The sequence below is a fragment of the Nerophis lumbriciformis genome, linkage group LG24 (genome assembly GCF_033978685.3).
Source record: "Nerophis lumbriciformis linkage group LG24, RoL_Nlum_v2.1, whole genome shotgun sequence".
In the NCBI taxonomy this organism is placed as follows: domain Eukaryota; kingdom Metazoa; phylum Chordata; class Actinopteri; order Syngnathiformes; family Syngnathidae; genus Nerophis; species Nerophis lumbriciformis.
Genome location: NC_084571.2, coordinates 37,989,922 through 38,009,307, shown reverse-complemented (window position 1 = coordinate 38,009,307; position 19,386 = coordinate 37,989,922). Strand labels below are relative to the sequence as shown.

General features: G+C 36.9%; 1 protein-coding gene across 2 annotated transcripts in view; it reads left to right on the top strand.

The window, feature by feature from the left end:
• dnmt1 (DNA (cytosine-5-)-methyltransferase 1) overlaps window positions 1–19,386 on the top strand; it is an 82,977-nt gene that overhangs the window by 6,346 nt on the left and 57,245 nt on the right. For both annotated transcript variants that reach the window (XM_061982061.1, XM_061982060.1), the window contains exons 3-5: window positions 15,743–15,850; window positions 15,920–16,124; window positions 16,189–16,261. In XM_061982061.1, coding sequence (XP_061838045.1) covers window positions 15,743–15,850; window positions 15,920–16,124; window positions 16,189–16,261 — 386 coding nt within the window. The remainder of the gene's footprint in view (window positions 1–15,742; window positions 15,851–15,919; window positions 16,125–16,188; window positions 16,262–19,386) is intronic.

Here is a 19,386-nt window from a genome sequence, read left to right as displayed (position 1 = left end):
ACCCTGGGAACGAATCCCGTCCCACAAGAAATGCCCTGTGGGACATCACAGGAAATGACGTAGCTCAGTCTAACGACTGAGACAATTAAAGTCTAACAACAAAACACATATTTACACACCTACACTGCAAAAAGTCAGTGTTCAAAAACAAGGACAAAAAAAAAAGAATAGTGGTATTTTATTTGAACTAAGCAAAATTATCTGCCAATAGAACAAGAAAATTTGGCTTGTCAAGACTTTCCAAAACATGTAAAATTAGACTTAAAAAATCTTTATTGTCCCTCAGGGGCAATTTGGTTTGCAGCAGTAGTCATTAAAAACAAGGTTCAACAGTAAAACGAGGTACAACAGTAAAAAAACAAAAACAAGGTACAACATTAAAAAACAAGGTACAACTCGGGATTATGTTTGAAACCGGTTCTCCCGGTTGTTCGATAAGAAAAAAAACGATTCCTTGGACTCTAATCCCTTTTTGAGAACCGGTTCCCGTTATCGGGGCCACTATAGTAAAGAAAAAGAGTTGGTTCTTTATTCGAAACCCTGGGAACGAATCCCGTCCCACAAGAAATGCCCTGTGGGACATCACAGGAAATGACGTAGCTCAGTCTAACGACTGAGACAATTAAAGTCTAACAACAAAACACATATTTACACACCTACACTGCAAAAAGTCAGTGTTCAAAAACAAGGACAAAAAAAATTAGTGGTATTTTATTTGAACTAAGCAAAATTATCTGCCAATAGAACAAGAAAATTTGGCTTGTCAACACTTTCCAAAACAAGTAAATTTAGACTTAGACTCTCGAAAATCTTTATTGTCTCTGAGGGGCAATTTGGTTTGCAGCAGTAGTCATTAAAAACAAGGTTCAACAGTAAAACGAGGTACAACAGTAAAAAACAAGGTACAACATTAAAAAACGAGGTACAGCTAGGGATGATGTTTGAAACCGGTTCTCCCGGTTGTTCGATAAGAAAAGAACCGATTCCATGGACTCTAATCCCTTTTTTGAGAACCGGTTCCCGTTATCGGGGCCACTATAGTAAAGAAAAAGAGTTGGTTCTTTATTCGAAACCCTGGGAACGAATCCCGTCCCACAAGAAATGCCCTGTGGGACATCACAGGAAATGACGTAGCTCAGTCTAACGACTGAGACAATTAAAGTCTAACAACAAAACACATATTTACACACCTACACTGCAAAACGTCAGTGTTCAAAAACAAGGACAAAAAAACCCCCATAAATTAGTGGTATTTTATTTGAACTAAGCAAAATTATCTGCCAATAGAACAAGAAAATTTGGCTTGTCAAGACTTTCCAAAACACGTAAAATTAGACTTAGAAAATCTTTATTGTCCCTCAGGGGCAATTTGGTTTGCAGCAGTAGTCATTAAAAACAAGGTTCAACAGTAAAACGAGGTACAACAGTAAAAAAAACAAGGTACAACATTAAAAAACGAGGTACAACTCGGGATTATGTCCGAAACCGGTTCTCCCGGTTGTTCGATAAGAAAAGAACCGATTCCATGGACTCGAATCCCTTTTTTGAGAACCGGTTCCCGTTATCGGGGCCACTATAGTAAAGAAAAAGAGTTGTTTCTTTATTCGAAACCCTGGGAACGAATCCCGTCCCACAAGAAATGCCCTGTGGGACATCACAGGAAATGACGTAGCTCAGTCTAACGACTGAGACAATTAAAGTCTAACTACAAAACACATATTTATACACCTACACTGCAAAAAGTCAGTGTTCAAAAACAAGGAGAAAAAAAATACAAAAATTAGTGGTATTTTATTTGAACTAAGCAAAATTATCTGCCAATAGAACAAGAACATTTGGCTTGTCAAGACTTTCTAAAACAAGTAAAATTAGACTTAGACTTAGAAAATCTTTATTGTCCCTGAGGGGCAATTTGGTTTGCAGCAGTAGTCATTAAAAACAAGGTTCAACAGTAAAACGAGGTACAACAGTAAAAAACAAGGTACAACATTTAAAAAAACGAGGTACAACTAGGGATGATGTTTGAAACCGGTTCTCCCGGTTGTTCGATAAGAAAAAAACGATTCCTTGGACTCTAATCCCTTTTTGAGAACCGGTTCCCGTTATCGGGGCCACTATAGTAAAGAAAAAGAGTTGAATCTTTATTGGAAACCCTGGGAACGAATCCCGTCCCAGAAGAAATGCCCTGTGGGACATCACAGGAAATGACGTAGCTCAGTCTAACGACTGAGACAATTAAAGTCTAACAACAAAACACATATTTATACAACTACACTGCAAAAAGTCAGTGTTCAAAAACAAGGACAAAAAAAACATAAATTAGTGGTATTTTTTTTTAACTAAGCAAAATTATCTGCCAATAGAACAAGAAAATTTGGCTTGTCAAGACTTTCCAAAACAAGTAAAATTAGACTTAGAAAATCTTTATTGTCCCTCAGGGGCAATTTGGTTTGCAGCAGTAGTCATTAAAAACAAGGTTCAACAGTAAAACGAGGTACAACAGTAAAAAAAAAACAAGGTACAACATTAAAAAACGAGGTACAGCTAGGGATGATGTTTGAAGCCGGTTCTCCCGGTTGTTCGATAAGGAAAGAACCGATTCCATGGACTCTAATCCCTTTTTGAGAACCGGTTCCCGTTATCGGGGCCACTATAGTAAAGAAAAAGAGTTGGTTCTTTATTGGAAACCCTGAGAACGAATCCCGTCCCACAAGAAATGCCCTGTGGGACATCACAGGAAATGACGTAGCTCAGTCTAACGACTGAGACAATTAAAGTCTAACAACAAAATACATATTTACACACCTACACTGCAAAAAGTCAGTGTTCAAAAACAAGGACAAAAAAAACAACATAAATTAATGGTATTTTATTTGAACTAAGCAAAATTATCTGCCAATAGAACAAGAAAATTCGGCTTGTCAAGACTTTCCAAAACATGTAAAATTAGACTTAGAAAATCTTTATTGTCCCTCAGGGGCAATTTGGTTTGCAGCAGTAGTCATTAAAAACAAGGTTCAACAGTAAAACGAGGTACAACATTAAAAAACGAGGTACAGCTAGGGATGATGTTTGAAACCGGTTCTCCCGGTTGTTCGATAAGAAAAGAACCGATTCCATGGACTCGAATCCCTTTTTTGAGAACCGGTTCCCGTTATCGGGGCCACTATAGTAAAGAAAAAGAGTTGGTTCTTTATTCGAAACCCTGGGAACGAATCCCGTTCCACAAGAAATGCCCTGTGGGACATCACAGGAAATGACGTGGCTCAGTCTAATGACTGAGCTACGTCATTTCCTGTGATGTCACACAAGCAGCAAAAATAATGGACCGGAAAAAACGCCTCAAGGCATGGCTATTCACCTATAGTGATCACAGAAACAGGTTGTTTTTGTATTACTGTATATCTTTGTTTTTCTGAAAAATCCCACTTAATGTACTTTGGGTAACAACAGTCAATATTTATATATTTTAATTTTTTAGGGGGGTAACAGTCAATATTTATTCATTTTTATTTATTTTTTCTTATAAAATACAAGTGAGCTTTTGTTAAACCAAATATTGTGTTTTTTTTCCATATACAACAACCTATCTAGATTCGATAAGAGAATCGACAAGGAATCGGTTCGATAAGAGGATTCGATAATGGGCTCAAACTCAATAATTTCTTATCAAACATCATCCCTAGGTACAACAGTAAAAAACGAGGTACAACAGTAAAACAAGGTGCAAATACATACAACATACAAACCATCATGAAGGCATTGAGCTAAAAGCTACAAACATTTGTAAAACAATAAAACTAATCATCACACGTCGCTTCCCACTAAAGTGACTGCATAGCAGCTAAGTTTGTTTAAGAAGCTCATTTATAAAGGCAACAGCTGAGCCAACATCAATGAGCCCAAAAATACCTTCTAAAATAAGTATATTCTCACTAAAAACAAGTGCACTTTTTTTGGTAGAAAAAAAATGAGACCTTTTTGCTCAATATGTTGAAAAATATTCTTAAATTAAGTCAATTCTAGTGCCATTATCTTGACATAATGATATGCGCTCGGCATCATGATTTTTTTTTCATGCTTGAAATAAGAAATTATTACTTTAAAAAGGGAGTATACTTGTGAGTGTTGATGACACAGCTTTGCAACACTTGATATTCTAGTTTCAAGCATTTTTTACTCAATATAGCTCATCAAATCTCAGCAACAAGCTGTAATATCTTACTGAGATCATTTAGGACCTTAAAACAAGTAAAACACTCTAACATAAAATCTGCTTAGTGAGAAGAATGATCTTATCAGACAGAAAATAAGCAAATATCACCCTTATTTGAAATATTTCATCTTACTTAGATTTCACTTTTTGCAGTGTATGCTTGAGAAGGAACCCGATGAAGAAAATCTTATATTTCCTGCCCCCTTCAACATAATAAGTAGTTAATGGAGAGTAGGGCTGCAGCTAACGATTATTTTTCTATCGATTAATCTATAGATTATTTTTTCGATTAATCGGTTAATCTATAGATTATTTTTCCTTTTACCGATTTTTTTTTTTATTTAAAATGAAGAGGAAAAAATAAATGTAGGCCAGTTTTTTCAAAAGGCATGGCTTTTATTTACAAAAAAAAAGTATGGCCACTCAGTCAACATTGACAACAACATGACAAAATATTCTGTAACAATGTAAACATTTAAAACTTTTAACATTTAACAAAATTAAAAGTAGCTTATTTGCTTTTTAATGTGCAAATATAAAAGTAAACATCCAGTGCAAATCTTAATATTCTGGAATAGTATAAGCATTTCAAAAGTAAAAGTATTGCTTATTTTGCTTTAAAATGTGCAAAAATAAAGATAAACATCCAATACAAAAAAGTGCAAAACGGAAATATTCTGTGACAAGTGTAAACATTTCAACAAAAGTAAAAGTATTGCTTATTTGCTAAAATGTGCAAAAATAAAGCTAAACATCCAATACAAAAAAGTGTACAGTGTAAACATTTCAACAAAAGTAAAAGTATTGCTTATTTTGCTTAATAACACAATTATGATTAGTATGATTAAAGTGAAAGTTAATTGTTCGTTTGTACATCGTATATGTAACTGTTAATGTTGTAAAAGGTATTTGCACAACTAATTAACGTTAGCGTTTGTGACACGTCTTGTGCCGTGGGGTTCTTTCAGGACCGACAGACTGAACGCCAGACGGCTTTGCCAGGTTTACAATCTTTTAATTTTACACAAAGTCTTTTCTCTTCCAACTGCACGGATCGCGCACCTGGGCACGATTGCGGCGTCGCTCCCGGCGCGCCTCGCCGCTCGCTCGCCGCCGCCGCCTCTCCACAGCGTTAAAGAGGAGCGCGTCTTTGTAAACACTGAACAGGCACGCCAAACGCGCCTCTCAGAGCGAAACAGTGTTTTAGTTTATGAATTTACAACGCAGATACAAATGACACATTCATGTTTTTGTGTAATAATGACAACGTATACGCACGCGGACGATTGACTTGTTGATGGTGATGGCAAGAACGCTGTCGGGGGTTTTCTTTTCAAATGTTCGTTCATAGCCGTTGTGCTGCTATGATAGGACATTTCCGCTCGACACAGTGTGCATACAACAACATTATTAGGCCGTTTATTGAAATACTCCCACACTTTTGACGACTTTTGGCGTGCTTTTTTTCCCCTCGCTCGCATCGTCTGCTTTGCGCTCCGCCATGACAGTAAAGTAGTGTGACGTAAATATGCGACGCGCCGACGCACAAAAACGGCGTCGACGTATTTACGTAACCGATGACGTCGACTACGTCGACGCGTCGTTTCAGCCTTAATGGAGAGCCCAGATTCACAAGCATACAAACCAAACAAATAAATCCAAATATAATGAAAACACACAAAAAACCAACAAGTGCAAAAACTTCATTAAGTACAAACCGAACAAAAAATAATATACACCTCACGGGATGATACAAAACCAGACAAAAAATAAGGAAAATTAAAGCTGCAAGCAGCATTGGTCGGGCCCGCATATTTGGCAGGTGCTAGTTCTAAATGTCCCAATACTTTTGTCCAGTGATAGTGATAGATTTTAGTCTGAAGTGTCCCAAGACTTTTGTCTAGTGTACCTACCTTGTCTGCATTGTGTGGGCACGTTGGTGCTTCCTGCTTTTAAGCAGCCATCTTAAAAAAACAGCAGCGCAGCAGCATCAACGCAGCGGGTCTTTGAAGGGTCATAAAATCAAAACCGGAGCAGTTAGAAAAAAAGCGCTTCTGTCATTGTAATCACAAGGGTTCAATCTCTCTCCTGTGTTAGTTTGAAGGCCAAACGACAAACGCGCTCAGAGGAGTTCGTTTTTGAAGCAAGGTGACCGGTTTTTACAAAAAAATTGTTTTGAAGGGGGAATAGCAAACTTCCTGTTGATTTTTGCTGGGGGTTGTCAATTTATGAAATGTAGGTCTAAGTGAGACCTACATAGAGGTTTTTGTTTCATGTCTCTCCGACCTTCCCAGTGGGAGTTACAGGCAGTTTTGTCAGTTTTTTCATCCGAGGAGCAGTTTTTTGTGCGTTTCATTAAAAAATTGCGCTAGAGCACAATTTTGAGATTTGGGGTTAGGTTTTTTTATTAGATTGCAATTTTTGCCAGTCCTGATGTGTAGGTTCAGTTCGGTGAGTTTTGAAGCATGTTAAGGGGGTCAAATTACAGCTCAAAGAGGCAAAAGTGACTGCTTTTAGTATTTTTTTGTCTTGAAGGGGGAATTGCCAACTTCCTGTTGATTTCTGCCCGATGATATACAATTATGAAAACTAGGTCTAAGTCAGACCTACATACAGGTTTTTGTTACATGTCTCTCCGATCTTCCTAGTGGGAGATATAGGCAGTCTAGTTTCTGTTTTTCCTAGGGGGCGCTAGAGCGCAATTTTGAGTTTTGGGGTTCGGTTTTTTTTTTAAAAAGGTAATTTTCGGAGGTCCTGATGTGTGGGTCAAATATGGTGAGTTTTGAAGCATGTTAAGTGGGTCAAATTACAGTTTAATGTGGCGGCGGAAGAATAAAGAATAAAACCTTACAAATTCAATAGGTCCTTATGTCCCATTGCATAAGGACTCCCTTTGGGCCATGCGGGCCCTAATAATAAATATAAAGCAAAATGTAAACACTTACGGCAGTCCATATGATCTTATTGTTCTGTCTTTATATATTTTTTTCAATTGGAATATATTTCTACAATCTTTTATCTCATTGTAAATTAAAATAAAAAAAATATATAAATTAAAGCTCCATTCCGTTTATACTAAGGAGTTTTTTTTGTAACAATAATATCACCTTTACTAACTTATGATACCATTGCATAAAAAACATGAGTAAACAGTGTTGGGCGCTGGGAATTTTCAACATCAATCAGTCATAAAAATGGGGTCCCACTTTTTTGCAAGCGTTTTTGAAAATAAATGATAAACATTATCCTGTAATGTGTCACATTCTATATTGTGTTTTGGGGAAAAAAAGTTTGTCGTGAATGTTACTTAAGTCATTAAAAACAAAAGAAAACTATTTTTTATGCATATGTAAATGTATTCAGTTATAATCATTCATTCACTTTCTTCTTTCCTTCATGGATCTAAACTTTATTGCTGCCGGTAGTTTTTTTCTATATTTTTATTAAGCTCTAGGTGTGTTTATTTCAGTATAAAAGTGTAAAAAGTGCTTTGCTTGGGTCATGAAATGATGATAATGGTGTGCCAGGGAAAAAACTACAGTACATACATTATTTATTTAACGCCTAAATCTCTAGAGTCTACATCAGGGGTAGGGAACCTGTGGCTCTTTTGATGACTGCATCTGGCTCTCAAATAAATATTAGCTGACATTACTTAACAGCAGAGGTGGGTAGAGTAGCCAGAAACTTTACTTTAGAGATTTATTACTCAAGTAAAAGTAAGGAGTAGTCACCCAAATATTTACTTGAGTAAAAGTAAAAAGTATGTTGTGAAAAAACTACTCAAGTACTGAGTAACATACACACACATATCATATATATATATATATATATATATATATATATATATATATATATATATATATATATATATATACACACACACACACACACACAATTTATTTATATATATATATATATACACACACACACATATATATATATATATATATATATATATATATATATATATATATATATATATATATATATACAGTATATAATTTATATTTATTTATTTTGCCGTTTTGGTTTACATGTTAAAGGTGTTTTAATGAATATACATGCATGTTTAACACATATAGATTCCTTTCTTTCATGAAGACAAGAATATAAGTTGGTGTATTACCTGATTCTGATGACTTGCGTTGATTGTAATCAGACAGTAGTGCTGATAGCGTCCACGTTTTCAAATGGAGGAGAAAAAAAGTTCCTCCTTTCTGTCTAATACCACATGAAAGTGGTTGGTTTTTGGCATCTTATTTGTCCAGCTTCCATATTCGTTTTTATACACTTTACAAGAAATACATTGGCGGCAAACTCCGTAGCTTGCTAGCTTGTTTGCGCTGGCTTTCGTAGACTCTTATTTTGAAAGCGCAGGCGCGATGGAGCGGCATTTTTATTGTCTTTAGGCATTTTTATTGTCTTTAGGCTTTTGACGGGATGTACGGTTGAAATAAAAAGGTCTTTTTTTCCTTCACACTTTTGATTGATTGATTGGAACTTTTATTAGTAGATTGCACAGTACAGTACATATTCCGTACAATTGACCACTAAATGGTAACACCCCAATAAGTTTTTCAACTTGTTTAAGTCAGGTCATGTGACCGCCTGGCTCTGTTTGATTGGTCCAACGTCACCAGTGACCGCATCTGATTGGTGGAACGGAGTGAACGTCACCAGTGACTGTATTTGTTGAAACGCAGGCACTATGAAGGTCTGTCTGACAGACCAAAACAAACAAAGCGTGCATTAACAGATCGATAAAAATTAGTAGCGAGTAGCGAGCTGAATGTAGATAAAAGTAGCGGAGTAAAAGTAGCGTTTCTTCTCTATAAATATACTCAAGTAAAAGTATGTTGCATTAAAGCTACTCTTAGAAGTACAATTTATCCCAAAAGTTACTCAAGTAGATGTAACGGAGTAAATGTAGCGCGTTACTACCCACCTCTGCTTAACAGGATAAGTACTGAATAATTCCGCTGGTAATCACAGTGTTAAAAATAACGTTCAAAATATAAAACATTCTCATGCATTTTAATCCATCCATCTGTTTTCTACCACACCTGTTCAAGAAGTCGCATTAATGGTAAGAAGTATTTTATTTATTATTGGTTAGCTTCAGAATAACAGTGTTATTAAAAAGAATAAGAGATTTATTATACTCTAAAAATGTTGGTCTTACTTAAAAATGCACGTATTTAGTTGTATTCAGTGTTAAATAAATAATTATATGGCTCTCACGGAAATACAATTTAAAATATTTGGCTTTCGTGGCTCTCTCAGCCAAAAAGGTTCCCGACCCCTGGTCTACATCAACTTCAGATCCATCCCTTAATTCTATTCTTGTAACAGTGTCTTATAAATAGTTAGCAATGATAGCAATTAAAACTCCATTTAATTTGTACTAAGGAGTTTTGTTGTAACAATAATATAGCCTTTACTAACTTATGATAGCACAGCACTCTATTGCATAAAAACACAAATAAACAACAGTGTTGGGTGCTAGGAATTTTCTAAATGGGGTCCCAGGGACCCCATCAAGTCATAAAAATGGGATCCCACTTTTTTGCAAGTGTTTTTGAAAATAAATGATAAACATTATCCTGTAATATGTCACATTCTATATTGTGTTTTGGAAGAAAAAAAAAGGTTGTCATCAATGTTAAGTCATTAAAAAAATACAAAAGAAAACAATTTTTTATGCATATGTAAATGTATTCAGTTATAATCATTCATTCACTTTCTTCTTTCCTTCATGGATCTAAACTTGTACCGTTGCTGGTAGTTTTTTCTATATTTCTATTTAATAAGTTATAAGTGTATTTATTTCAGTATAAAAGTGTTTTGTTTGGGTCATGAAATGATGATAATGGTGTGCCAGGGCATACATACATACATACATACATTATTTAACGCTTAAATCTCTAGTCTACATCAACTTCACACCTATCTCAGTTTTTGTTTTATTCTTTATGTTGTTTTTTTTTGTTTGTTTTCTTCCCTTTTTGTCAAAGAAATGGCAAAATATGCAAAATCTTCCACAAAAATGATTTTTCCAAAGTGTAATATATGATGTAATGGGAGCCTTGGATAGGTCAATAACTCATAAAAACATTGATTTTGATTCATTATGTTTTGAGCAATGACAATATTAAAGAAAAAGAAAAAAAGCTTTATTTATTAGTCAACATTGCAACTTTTTCTAAATTACATTTCACCTGTAGGGATGTCCCGATCTGATATTTGGATCGGATCGGCCACCGATATTTGCAAAAAAATGCGTATCGGCAAGGCATGGGAAAATGCCGATCCAGATCCAGTTTAAAAAAAAAACTCCGGTCCGTGTTTTCCAACGCACCGATTTAAATAATACATTCCACTTTTCTGCTGCTCCGTAATTTCCGTTCCGCATTTTCCAGCCCACCTTCAACACATCCACAGGTCTGTAGATTCTCACGCAGTTGCTTTTAGCTGCTGGCATTACACGGCAGGCTCTTCTCACTCTTTCCTGTGTCTCCCTCTCACAGACAGCAAGCGCACCTTCTTACACACGTCACATACTGTCACGTCATACGTCACATACGTATACGCCCTCTTCGAGCAGAGAGGTAGCAGCATGGCTAACGTTAGCTGTGATGCTAGCGCAGCCGTGCGAGCAACGCTCCCTCTAAGGTGCTCGCCTGTGCAATTGCGCACTGTTTAAGCGTCCTCTATGCATAGCAAATCTATGCCACGCACAAAATCTAATAAAAAAATAAGCGCATAACAATTTTTGACACCCGGACACGACAGAGAAAACAGTTTTCGTCATCGTTTTTCAAATATTGTGACGTCTGTCGGGACGCTTATCTCCATTCGGTGCCACACGCCCACACCATCAAAATGCTGAGGCAAAAATTTCCACATCAACACAGTATGAAAAAATTAGTGATTTTTTTTAGTTGTGATTTCCTTCTCTGCATGAAAGTTTAAAAGTAGCATATATTAATGCAGTATGAAGAAGAATGTTTTAATGTAGACATGCAAGCCTTGAAAGAAAATGTTGAAAATCAAGACTACATTTCCTGCAAATGGGTGCATTTCTACCCTATATTTTAACTTTAGATTTATTCTCATATCAAACTCTTTTGGCTGTCTTTTTGACACTTACATCCGGCGCCCCCCTCCACACCCTGGATTATAAATAATTCAATGTGATTATCTTGTGTGATGACTGTATTATGATGACAGTATATATCTGATAGTATATATCTGTATCATGAATCAATTTAAGTGGACCCCGACTTAAACAAGTTGAAAAACTTATTGGGGTGTTACCATTTAGTGGTCAATTGTACGGAATATGTACTTCACTGTGCAACCTACTAATAAAAGTCTCAATCAATCAATCAAAACACATAGAATCATCATACTGCTGTGATTATATGCATCAAGTGTTCATTCAAGGCTAAGGCAAAATATCGAGATATATATCGTGTATCGCAATATGGCCTTAAAATATCGCAATATTAAAAAAAAAGGCCATATCGCCCAGCCCTAGTTCAATGATGCCATTTCTGTTTGTCATGTATAATTTTGTCTATTTTGTGTTTATCCTTGAATAAACAGGTCAGTTTCTTGTTACCAACCATTGTGTATTATTCAAACTCCCCTAATTCAGCTGGCTAGTTGTTATCAAGAGTACTAAAACCCTTTTCAACATGATTCAGACAGTTAAGTAGGCTAAATAACTTTAAACTTTAATACATGCTCGGATAGGCCAGTATCTGTCAGTAGCGGTATCGGATCGGAAATGCAAAAACAATATCGGTATCGGATCGGAAGTGCAAAAACCTGGATCGGGACATCCCTAATCTCTAGTCTACATCAACTTCACACCTATCTCTCAGTTTTTGTTTTATTCTTTATGTTGGTTTTTTTTTGTTTGTTTTCTTCCCTTTTTGTCAAAGAAATGGCAAAATATGCAAAATCTACCACAATTTTCCAAAGTGTAATATTTGATGTGATGTAATGGGAGCCTTGGATAGGTCAATAACTCATAAAAACATTGATTTTGATTCATTGTTTTGAGCAATGACCATTTTAAAGGGGAAAAAAAAGCTTTATTTATTAGTCAACATTGCAACTTTTTCTAAATTCCATTTCACCTGTAAGCTTTTTTTTTTTTTATTCCACTTTTGTTATGTTTTTGTTTATTTTAATAGTATTTTTAGAATGTGCCGTGGGCCTTTAAAACATTAGCTGTGGGCCTCAAATGCCCTCCGAGCCACACTTTTGACACCCCTGCTATAGATAATAAAAAATGACATCTGATAAGTCTATGGATAAAAAAGTTGATCATAACGCACAGTCAGCATCTCTGCTTCAGTAAACAAAGACGGTGATGACGTCACTTGCTAACTTGTCAGCCACTTCTCCAAGAGACTCCTTTTGAACACTCCTCGCACATTAACACTTCAAAAGGCACATAGTTGACCTACAAAGTATGTTTTTGGGGTGGAGGAGTCTGTTATCAGTTCATGATAACTGCTGCTTCAATGTTCGGCTTAGATTTGAGCAGATTTTCCCTATTTTTCCTACAGACAGCAAGGCTATGGATTGATTCACACTGGTTTTCTTTTGAAAAACTGGAAAATGTATCTTAAGTCCTTAAAAAGTGCTTGAATTTGGCCCTGGAAAAGGCGTACGAAGCCTGTATATCGCCTAAGTGTGTAATGTGCAGTGGCACGCGGCTGTGCTCATTCTTTCACTTTGTCATTTGTTTATTTAAGGAGTTTACTGAATGAGTCACTCAGGATTGAAAAAGAGCAAGTTTATGCATCCTTTTATTGCAGGCTATTTGGTTGAATATAAATAAATAAAAATAACTATCATTTGTTCCGTTCTCTGATTTTAACATTTAAAACATTTACTAGACACTAGGGTTGTCCCGGTACCAAATTTTATTCAGATACTTTTCTAAATAAAGCACATCACAAGAAATGGCATTATTGACTTTATTTTTGGAATAAGTGATTTATTACATTTTAACAGAAGTGTAGCTAGAACATGATAAAACAGAAAGTAAGCAGATATTAACAGTAAATGAACAAGTAGATTAATAATCAATTTTTACAGTTTGTCCCTCATAAAGTGTACAAAATAATAGGTGTATAAATGACACAATATGTTACTGCATAGACTAATTAGAAGTCTTTGTTTGTTTACTTACTACTAAAAGACAAGTTGTCTAGTACGTTCACTATTTTATTTAAGGACTAAATTACAATAATAAACATATGTTTCATGTACACTAAGATTTTTTTGTTAAAATAAAGCCAATAATGCCATTTTTTGGTCCTTTTTATTTAGAAAAGTACCGAAATAATTTTAGTACCGGTGCCAAAATATTGATATCGTTACCACTAAGGCTGAAACGACGCGTCGACGTCATCGGTTACGTAAATACGTCGACGCCGTTTTTGTGCGTCGGCGCGTCGCATATTTACGTCACACTACTTTACTGTCATGGCGGAGCGCAAAGCAGACGATGCGAGCGAGGGGAAAAAAGCACGCCAAAAGTCGTCAAAAGTGTGGGAGTATTTCAATAAACGGCCTAATAATGTTGTTGTATGCACACTGTGTCGAGCGGAAATGGCCTATCATAGCAGCACAACGGCTATGAACGAACATTTGAAAAGAAAACCCCCGACAGCGTTCTTGCCATCACCATCAACAAGTCAATCGTCCGCGTGCGTATACATTGTCATTATTACACAAAAACATGAATGTGTCATTTGTATCTGCGTTGTAAATTCATAAACTAAAGCACCGTTTCGCTCTGAGAGGCGCGTTTGGCGTGCCTGTTCAGTGTTTACAAAGACGCGCTCCTCTTTAACGCTGTGGAGAGGCGGCGGCGGCGAGCGAGCGGCGAGGCGGGGCGCGCCGGGAGCGACGCCGCAAACGTGCCCAGGTGCGCGATCCGCGCAGTTGGAAGAGAAAAGACTTTGTGTAAAATTAAAAGATTGTAAACCTGGCAAAGCCGTCTAGCGTTCAGTCTGTCGGTCCTGAAAGAACCCCACGGCACAAGACGTGTCACAAACGCTAACGTTAATTAGTTGTGCAAATACCTTTTACAACATTAACAGTTACATATACTATGTACAAACGAACAATTAACTTTCACTTTAATCATACTATCATTGTTGTGTTATTAAGCAAAATAAGCAATACTTTTACTTTTGTTGAAATGTTTACACTTGTTACAGAATATTTCCGTTTTGCACTTTTTTGTATTCGATGTTTATCTTTATTTTTGCACATTTTAAAGCAAAATAAGCAATACTTTTACTTTTGAAATGCTTATACTATTCCAGAATATTAAGATTTGCACTGGATGTTTACTTTTATATTTGCACATTAAAAAGCAAATAAGATACTTTTAATTTTGTTAAATGTTAAGTTTTAAATGTTTACATTGTTACAGAATATTTTGTCATGTTGTTGTCAATGTTGACTGACTAGTGGCCATACTTTTTTTTTTGTAAATAAAAGCCATGCCTTTTGAAAAAACTGGCCTACATTTATTTTTTCCTCTTCATTTTAAATTTAAAAAAAAATCGGTAAAAGGAAAAATAATCTATAGATTAATCGAAAAAATAATCTATAGATTAACCGATTAATCGGAAAAAAAATAATCTATAGATTAATCGATAGAACAATAATCGTTAGCTGCAGCCCTAGTTACCACACTACACCAGCCTGAATTTTACAATCAGTATAATCGCACATCACAAGTAAAAGGAGCTAAACCTTATTTTTGCTACTTGTGTGGTGTTCGGGTCTGTGGGGCCCATTTTTTATTAAAAGAAAAATTATACAATTAATTAATTTTTCAAACTGAGACTCACTGACTTTGGCTCATTTTCTGTGAAGAACATATATCAGAATACATATTTAATCACCATACACACCCCCCCCTTACACATTTCTATTACATATAAGATATCCGGGTCCACTGGATCCGGGGCTAATAGAAGTGTGGAAATTAATGTTCTGTGTACCACACACACACACAGCAGGCCTAGACAGGAGGAGGACAGAGTGTAGTGTACACAGAACATCAGAGGGTCAAATGTGCGAGAAAATGAGAGCAGACAGTGTTGACAAACAATGTTGCAACCTTGTGTGGGAACCGCAGGTGCAGAAACACAAAAGAAGAATCCCTGTGGGATGCAGAAACTGGCAGAGAAATTTTCCGTGCAACGTTCATATTGTTGTTACTCAGCCAGCGTTTGTGGGTCTGATGGACCCGTTGCATTTTGTGGCTTTTAATGCCTCACAATCAAACACTTTTATGTTAAAATACTGAACAGATGTTTAACGGGTCCATCAGACCCACAAATGCTGGCTGAGTAACAACAATATGAACATTACACAAGGGTTAAACTAGTTTGACTCATCAGCGCCTCCGCTGTCTGTCTGCGTGTACTGCACTATTCTGCATCAAGACTCAAATTGATCAACATAAACTTCCGCACACAGGATCACGTGAAGGAGAAGCTGAAGCTGGTGCAAGACTTCCTGCATGCCGACGCTCAGGACGTGCTCGCCAGCCTGGAGGAAAAGATGAAGAACTCCGAAATTTCAATGGTGAGTTTCGCTTCGTCGAAACTTCCGGCAAACGGGACGCGAGGTTGAAACGCTGGCCGTCTCCTCCAGGACGACTACGTCTCTAAGGTGAAAGCCCTGCTGGGCAAAGAGCTCCGCTTGGAAAACGGCGAGCCCAAAGGAAAAACCAACGGCCACGCCAACGGCTCCCACAAAGAGGAGGACGAAGGCGACGCCGCCATGGACGTGGAGGAGGACGTCAAGTCGCCCAGCGCTCGAGGGAAAGGTGGCCGGAGGAGCAAAGCTGACAACAAAAGTAGGCCGTTTGAGCCTCTGAGATGCGCACGTTTGGATGGGATTATGATCTTGGATCTTTCCAGAGTCTCCGGCCAGCTCCAGGGTGACGAGAAGTGGCGGCAACCAACCGACCATCCTGTCCATGTTCTCCAAAGTGTGAGTTTCCATCCTCCTTATGCTTTTTATTTACATTTAATAGTGGCTAAATTCCTCAAGGTGTGAATTTGAGAGTTTTACTACATAGTTTCCTATGTAACTGATTGCAGCCTAAATGCTATTCAAAGATCCTCTATATCAGGGGTGTCGGACTCATTTTAGCTCAGGGGCCGCATGGAGGAAAATCTACTCCCACGTGGGCCGGACTGGTCAAATCATGGCATAATAACTTCAAAGTAGGGCTGGGCGATACGGCCTTTTGTTAATATCTGGTTATCTTTAGGCCGTGTCATGATACATCATATATATCTCAATATTTTTGCCTTAGCCTTGAATGAACACTTGATGCATATACCGTATTTTTCGGACTATAAGTCGCAGTTTTTTTTCATAGTTTGCGACTTATACTCAGGAGCGACTTATGTGTGAAATGATTTGACACATTAGCGTAAAATATCAAATAATATTATTTATCTCATTCATGTAAGAGACTAGACGTATAAGATTTCATGGGATTTAGCGATTAGGAGTAGGGATGTCCCGATCCAGGTTTTTGCACTTCCGATACCGATATTGTTTTTGCATTTCCGATCCGATACCGATACTGACCGATAATGGCCTATCCGAGCATGTATTAAAGTTAAAAGTTATTTAGCCTACTTAGTTGTCAGAATCATGTTGAAAAGGGTTTTAGTACTCTTGATAACAACTAGCCAGCTGAATTAGGGGAGTTTGAATAATACACAATGGTTGGTAACAAGAAACTGACCTGTTTTTTCAAGGATAAACACAAAATAGACAAAATTATACATGACAAACAGAAATGGCATCATTGAACTAGGGCTGGGCGATATGGCCTTTTTTTAATATTGCGATATTTTAAGGCCATATTGCGATACACAATATATATCTCGATATTTTGCCTTAGCCTTGAATGAACACTTGATGCATATAATCACAGCAGTATGATGATTCTGTGTGTTTTGATTGATTGATTGAGACTTTTATTAGTAGGTTGCACAGTGAAGTACATATTCCGTACAATTGACCACTAAATGGTAACACCCCAATAAGTTTTTCAACTTGTTTAAGTCGGGGTCCACTTAAATTGATTCATGATACAGATATATACTATCAGATATATACTATCATCATAATACAGTCATCACACAAGATAATCACATTGAATTATTTACATTTATAATCCAGGGTGTGGAGGGGGGCGCCTGATGTAAGTGTCAAAAAAACAGCCAAAAGAGTTTGATATGAGAATAAATCTAAAGTTAAAATATAGGGTAGAAATGCACCCATTTGCAGGAAATGTAGTCTTGATTTTCAAAATGTTCTTTCAAGGCTTGCATGTCTACATTGAAACATTCTTCTTCATACTGCATTAATATATGCTACTTTTAAACTTTAATGCAGAGAAGGAAATCACAACTGAAAAAAATCACTAATTTTTTCATACGGTGTTGATGTGGAAATTTTTGCCTCAGCATTTTGATGGTGTGGACGTGTGGCACCGAATGGAGATAAGCGTCTCGACAGACGTCACAATATTTGAACAACGATGACGAAAACTGTTGTCTCTGTCGTGTCCGTGTGTCGAAAATTGTTATGCGCTCATTTTTTTTATTTGATTTTGTGCGTGGCATAGATTTGCTATGCGCAGAGGACGCTTAAACAGTGCGCAATTGCACAGGCGAGCACCTTAGAGGGAGCGTTGCTCGCACGGCTGCGCTAGCATCAAAGCTAACGTTAGCCATGCTGCTACCCCTCCGCTCGGGGAGGATGTAAACGTATGTGACGTATGTCGTGACAGTATGTGACGTGTGTAAGAAGGTGCACTTGCTGTCTGTGAGAGGGAGACACAGGAAAGAGTGAGAAGAGCCTGTTGTGTAATGCCAGCAGCTAAAAGCAACTGCGTGAGAATTGTGGATGTGTTGAAGGTGTGCTGGAAAATGCGGAACGGAAATTACGGAGCAGCAGAAAAGTGGAATGTATTATTTAAATCGGTGCGTTGGAAAACACGGACCAGAGTTTTTTTTTAATCTGGATCGGCATTTTCCCATGCCTTGCCGATACGCAATTTTTGGCAAATATCGGCAGCCGATCCGATCCAAATATCTGATCGGGACATCCCTAATTAGGAGTGACAGATTGTTTGGTAAACGTATAGCATGTTCTATATGTTATAGTTATTTGAATGACTCTTACCATAATATGTTACGTTAACATACCAGTTGGTTATTTATGCCTCATATAACGTACACTTATTCAGCCTGTTGTTCACTATTCTTTATTTTAAATTGCCTTTCAAATGTCTATTCTTGGTGTTGGCTTTTATCAAATACATTTCCCCCCAAAAATTTGATTTATAATCCAGTGCGACTTAATTTGTTTTCCGTCTTTATTATGCATTTTCGGCCGGTGCGATTTATACTCCGGAGCAATTTATACTCCGGAGCAATTTATAATCCGAAAAATATGGTAATCACAGCAGTATGATGATTCTATGTGTCTACATTAAAACATTCTTCTTCATACTGCATTAATATATGCTACTTTTAAACTTTCATGCAGAGAGGGAAATCACAACTACCGTATTTTTCGGAGTATAAGTCGCACAGGAGTATAAGTCGCACCTGCCGAAAATGCATAATAAAAAAGGAAAAAAAACATAAGTCGCACTGGAGCCCGGCCAAACTATGGAAAAAAAACTGCGACTTATAGTCCGAAAAATACAGTAAGTCAGTTTAGCAAAAGTGTATTAAAGAGTTATTAAGCAGTGGCACAAACATTCATGTCATTTCAAAACAGAAAGTGCAAGATTGTCAGAGACATTTTAAAACAAGCTATTAGTGCACTTTTGTGCATGATGTCACTAAGATGACATATCAAAACAACACTCAATTAAAGTGCACTATTTCTACAGAACGCCACTACAATAGTTTAAAACAAATAACTAACACTTTAGTGCATGATGTCACACAAGATATTTCAATAAGTGTCAAATAAAAATGAGCTGCATAATAGGAAATCAAATAGTGTATGTCCTTCGCTATGTGGTAGGTTCCTGCGGACGTTATCTCCTTCTGTTGTTGACTATTTGTTTCATACGGTGT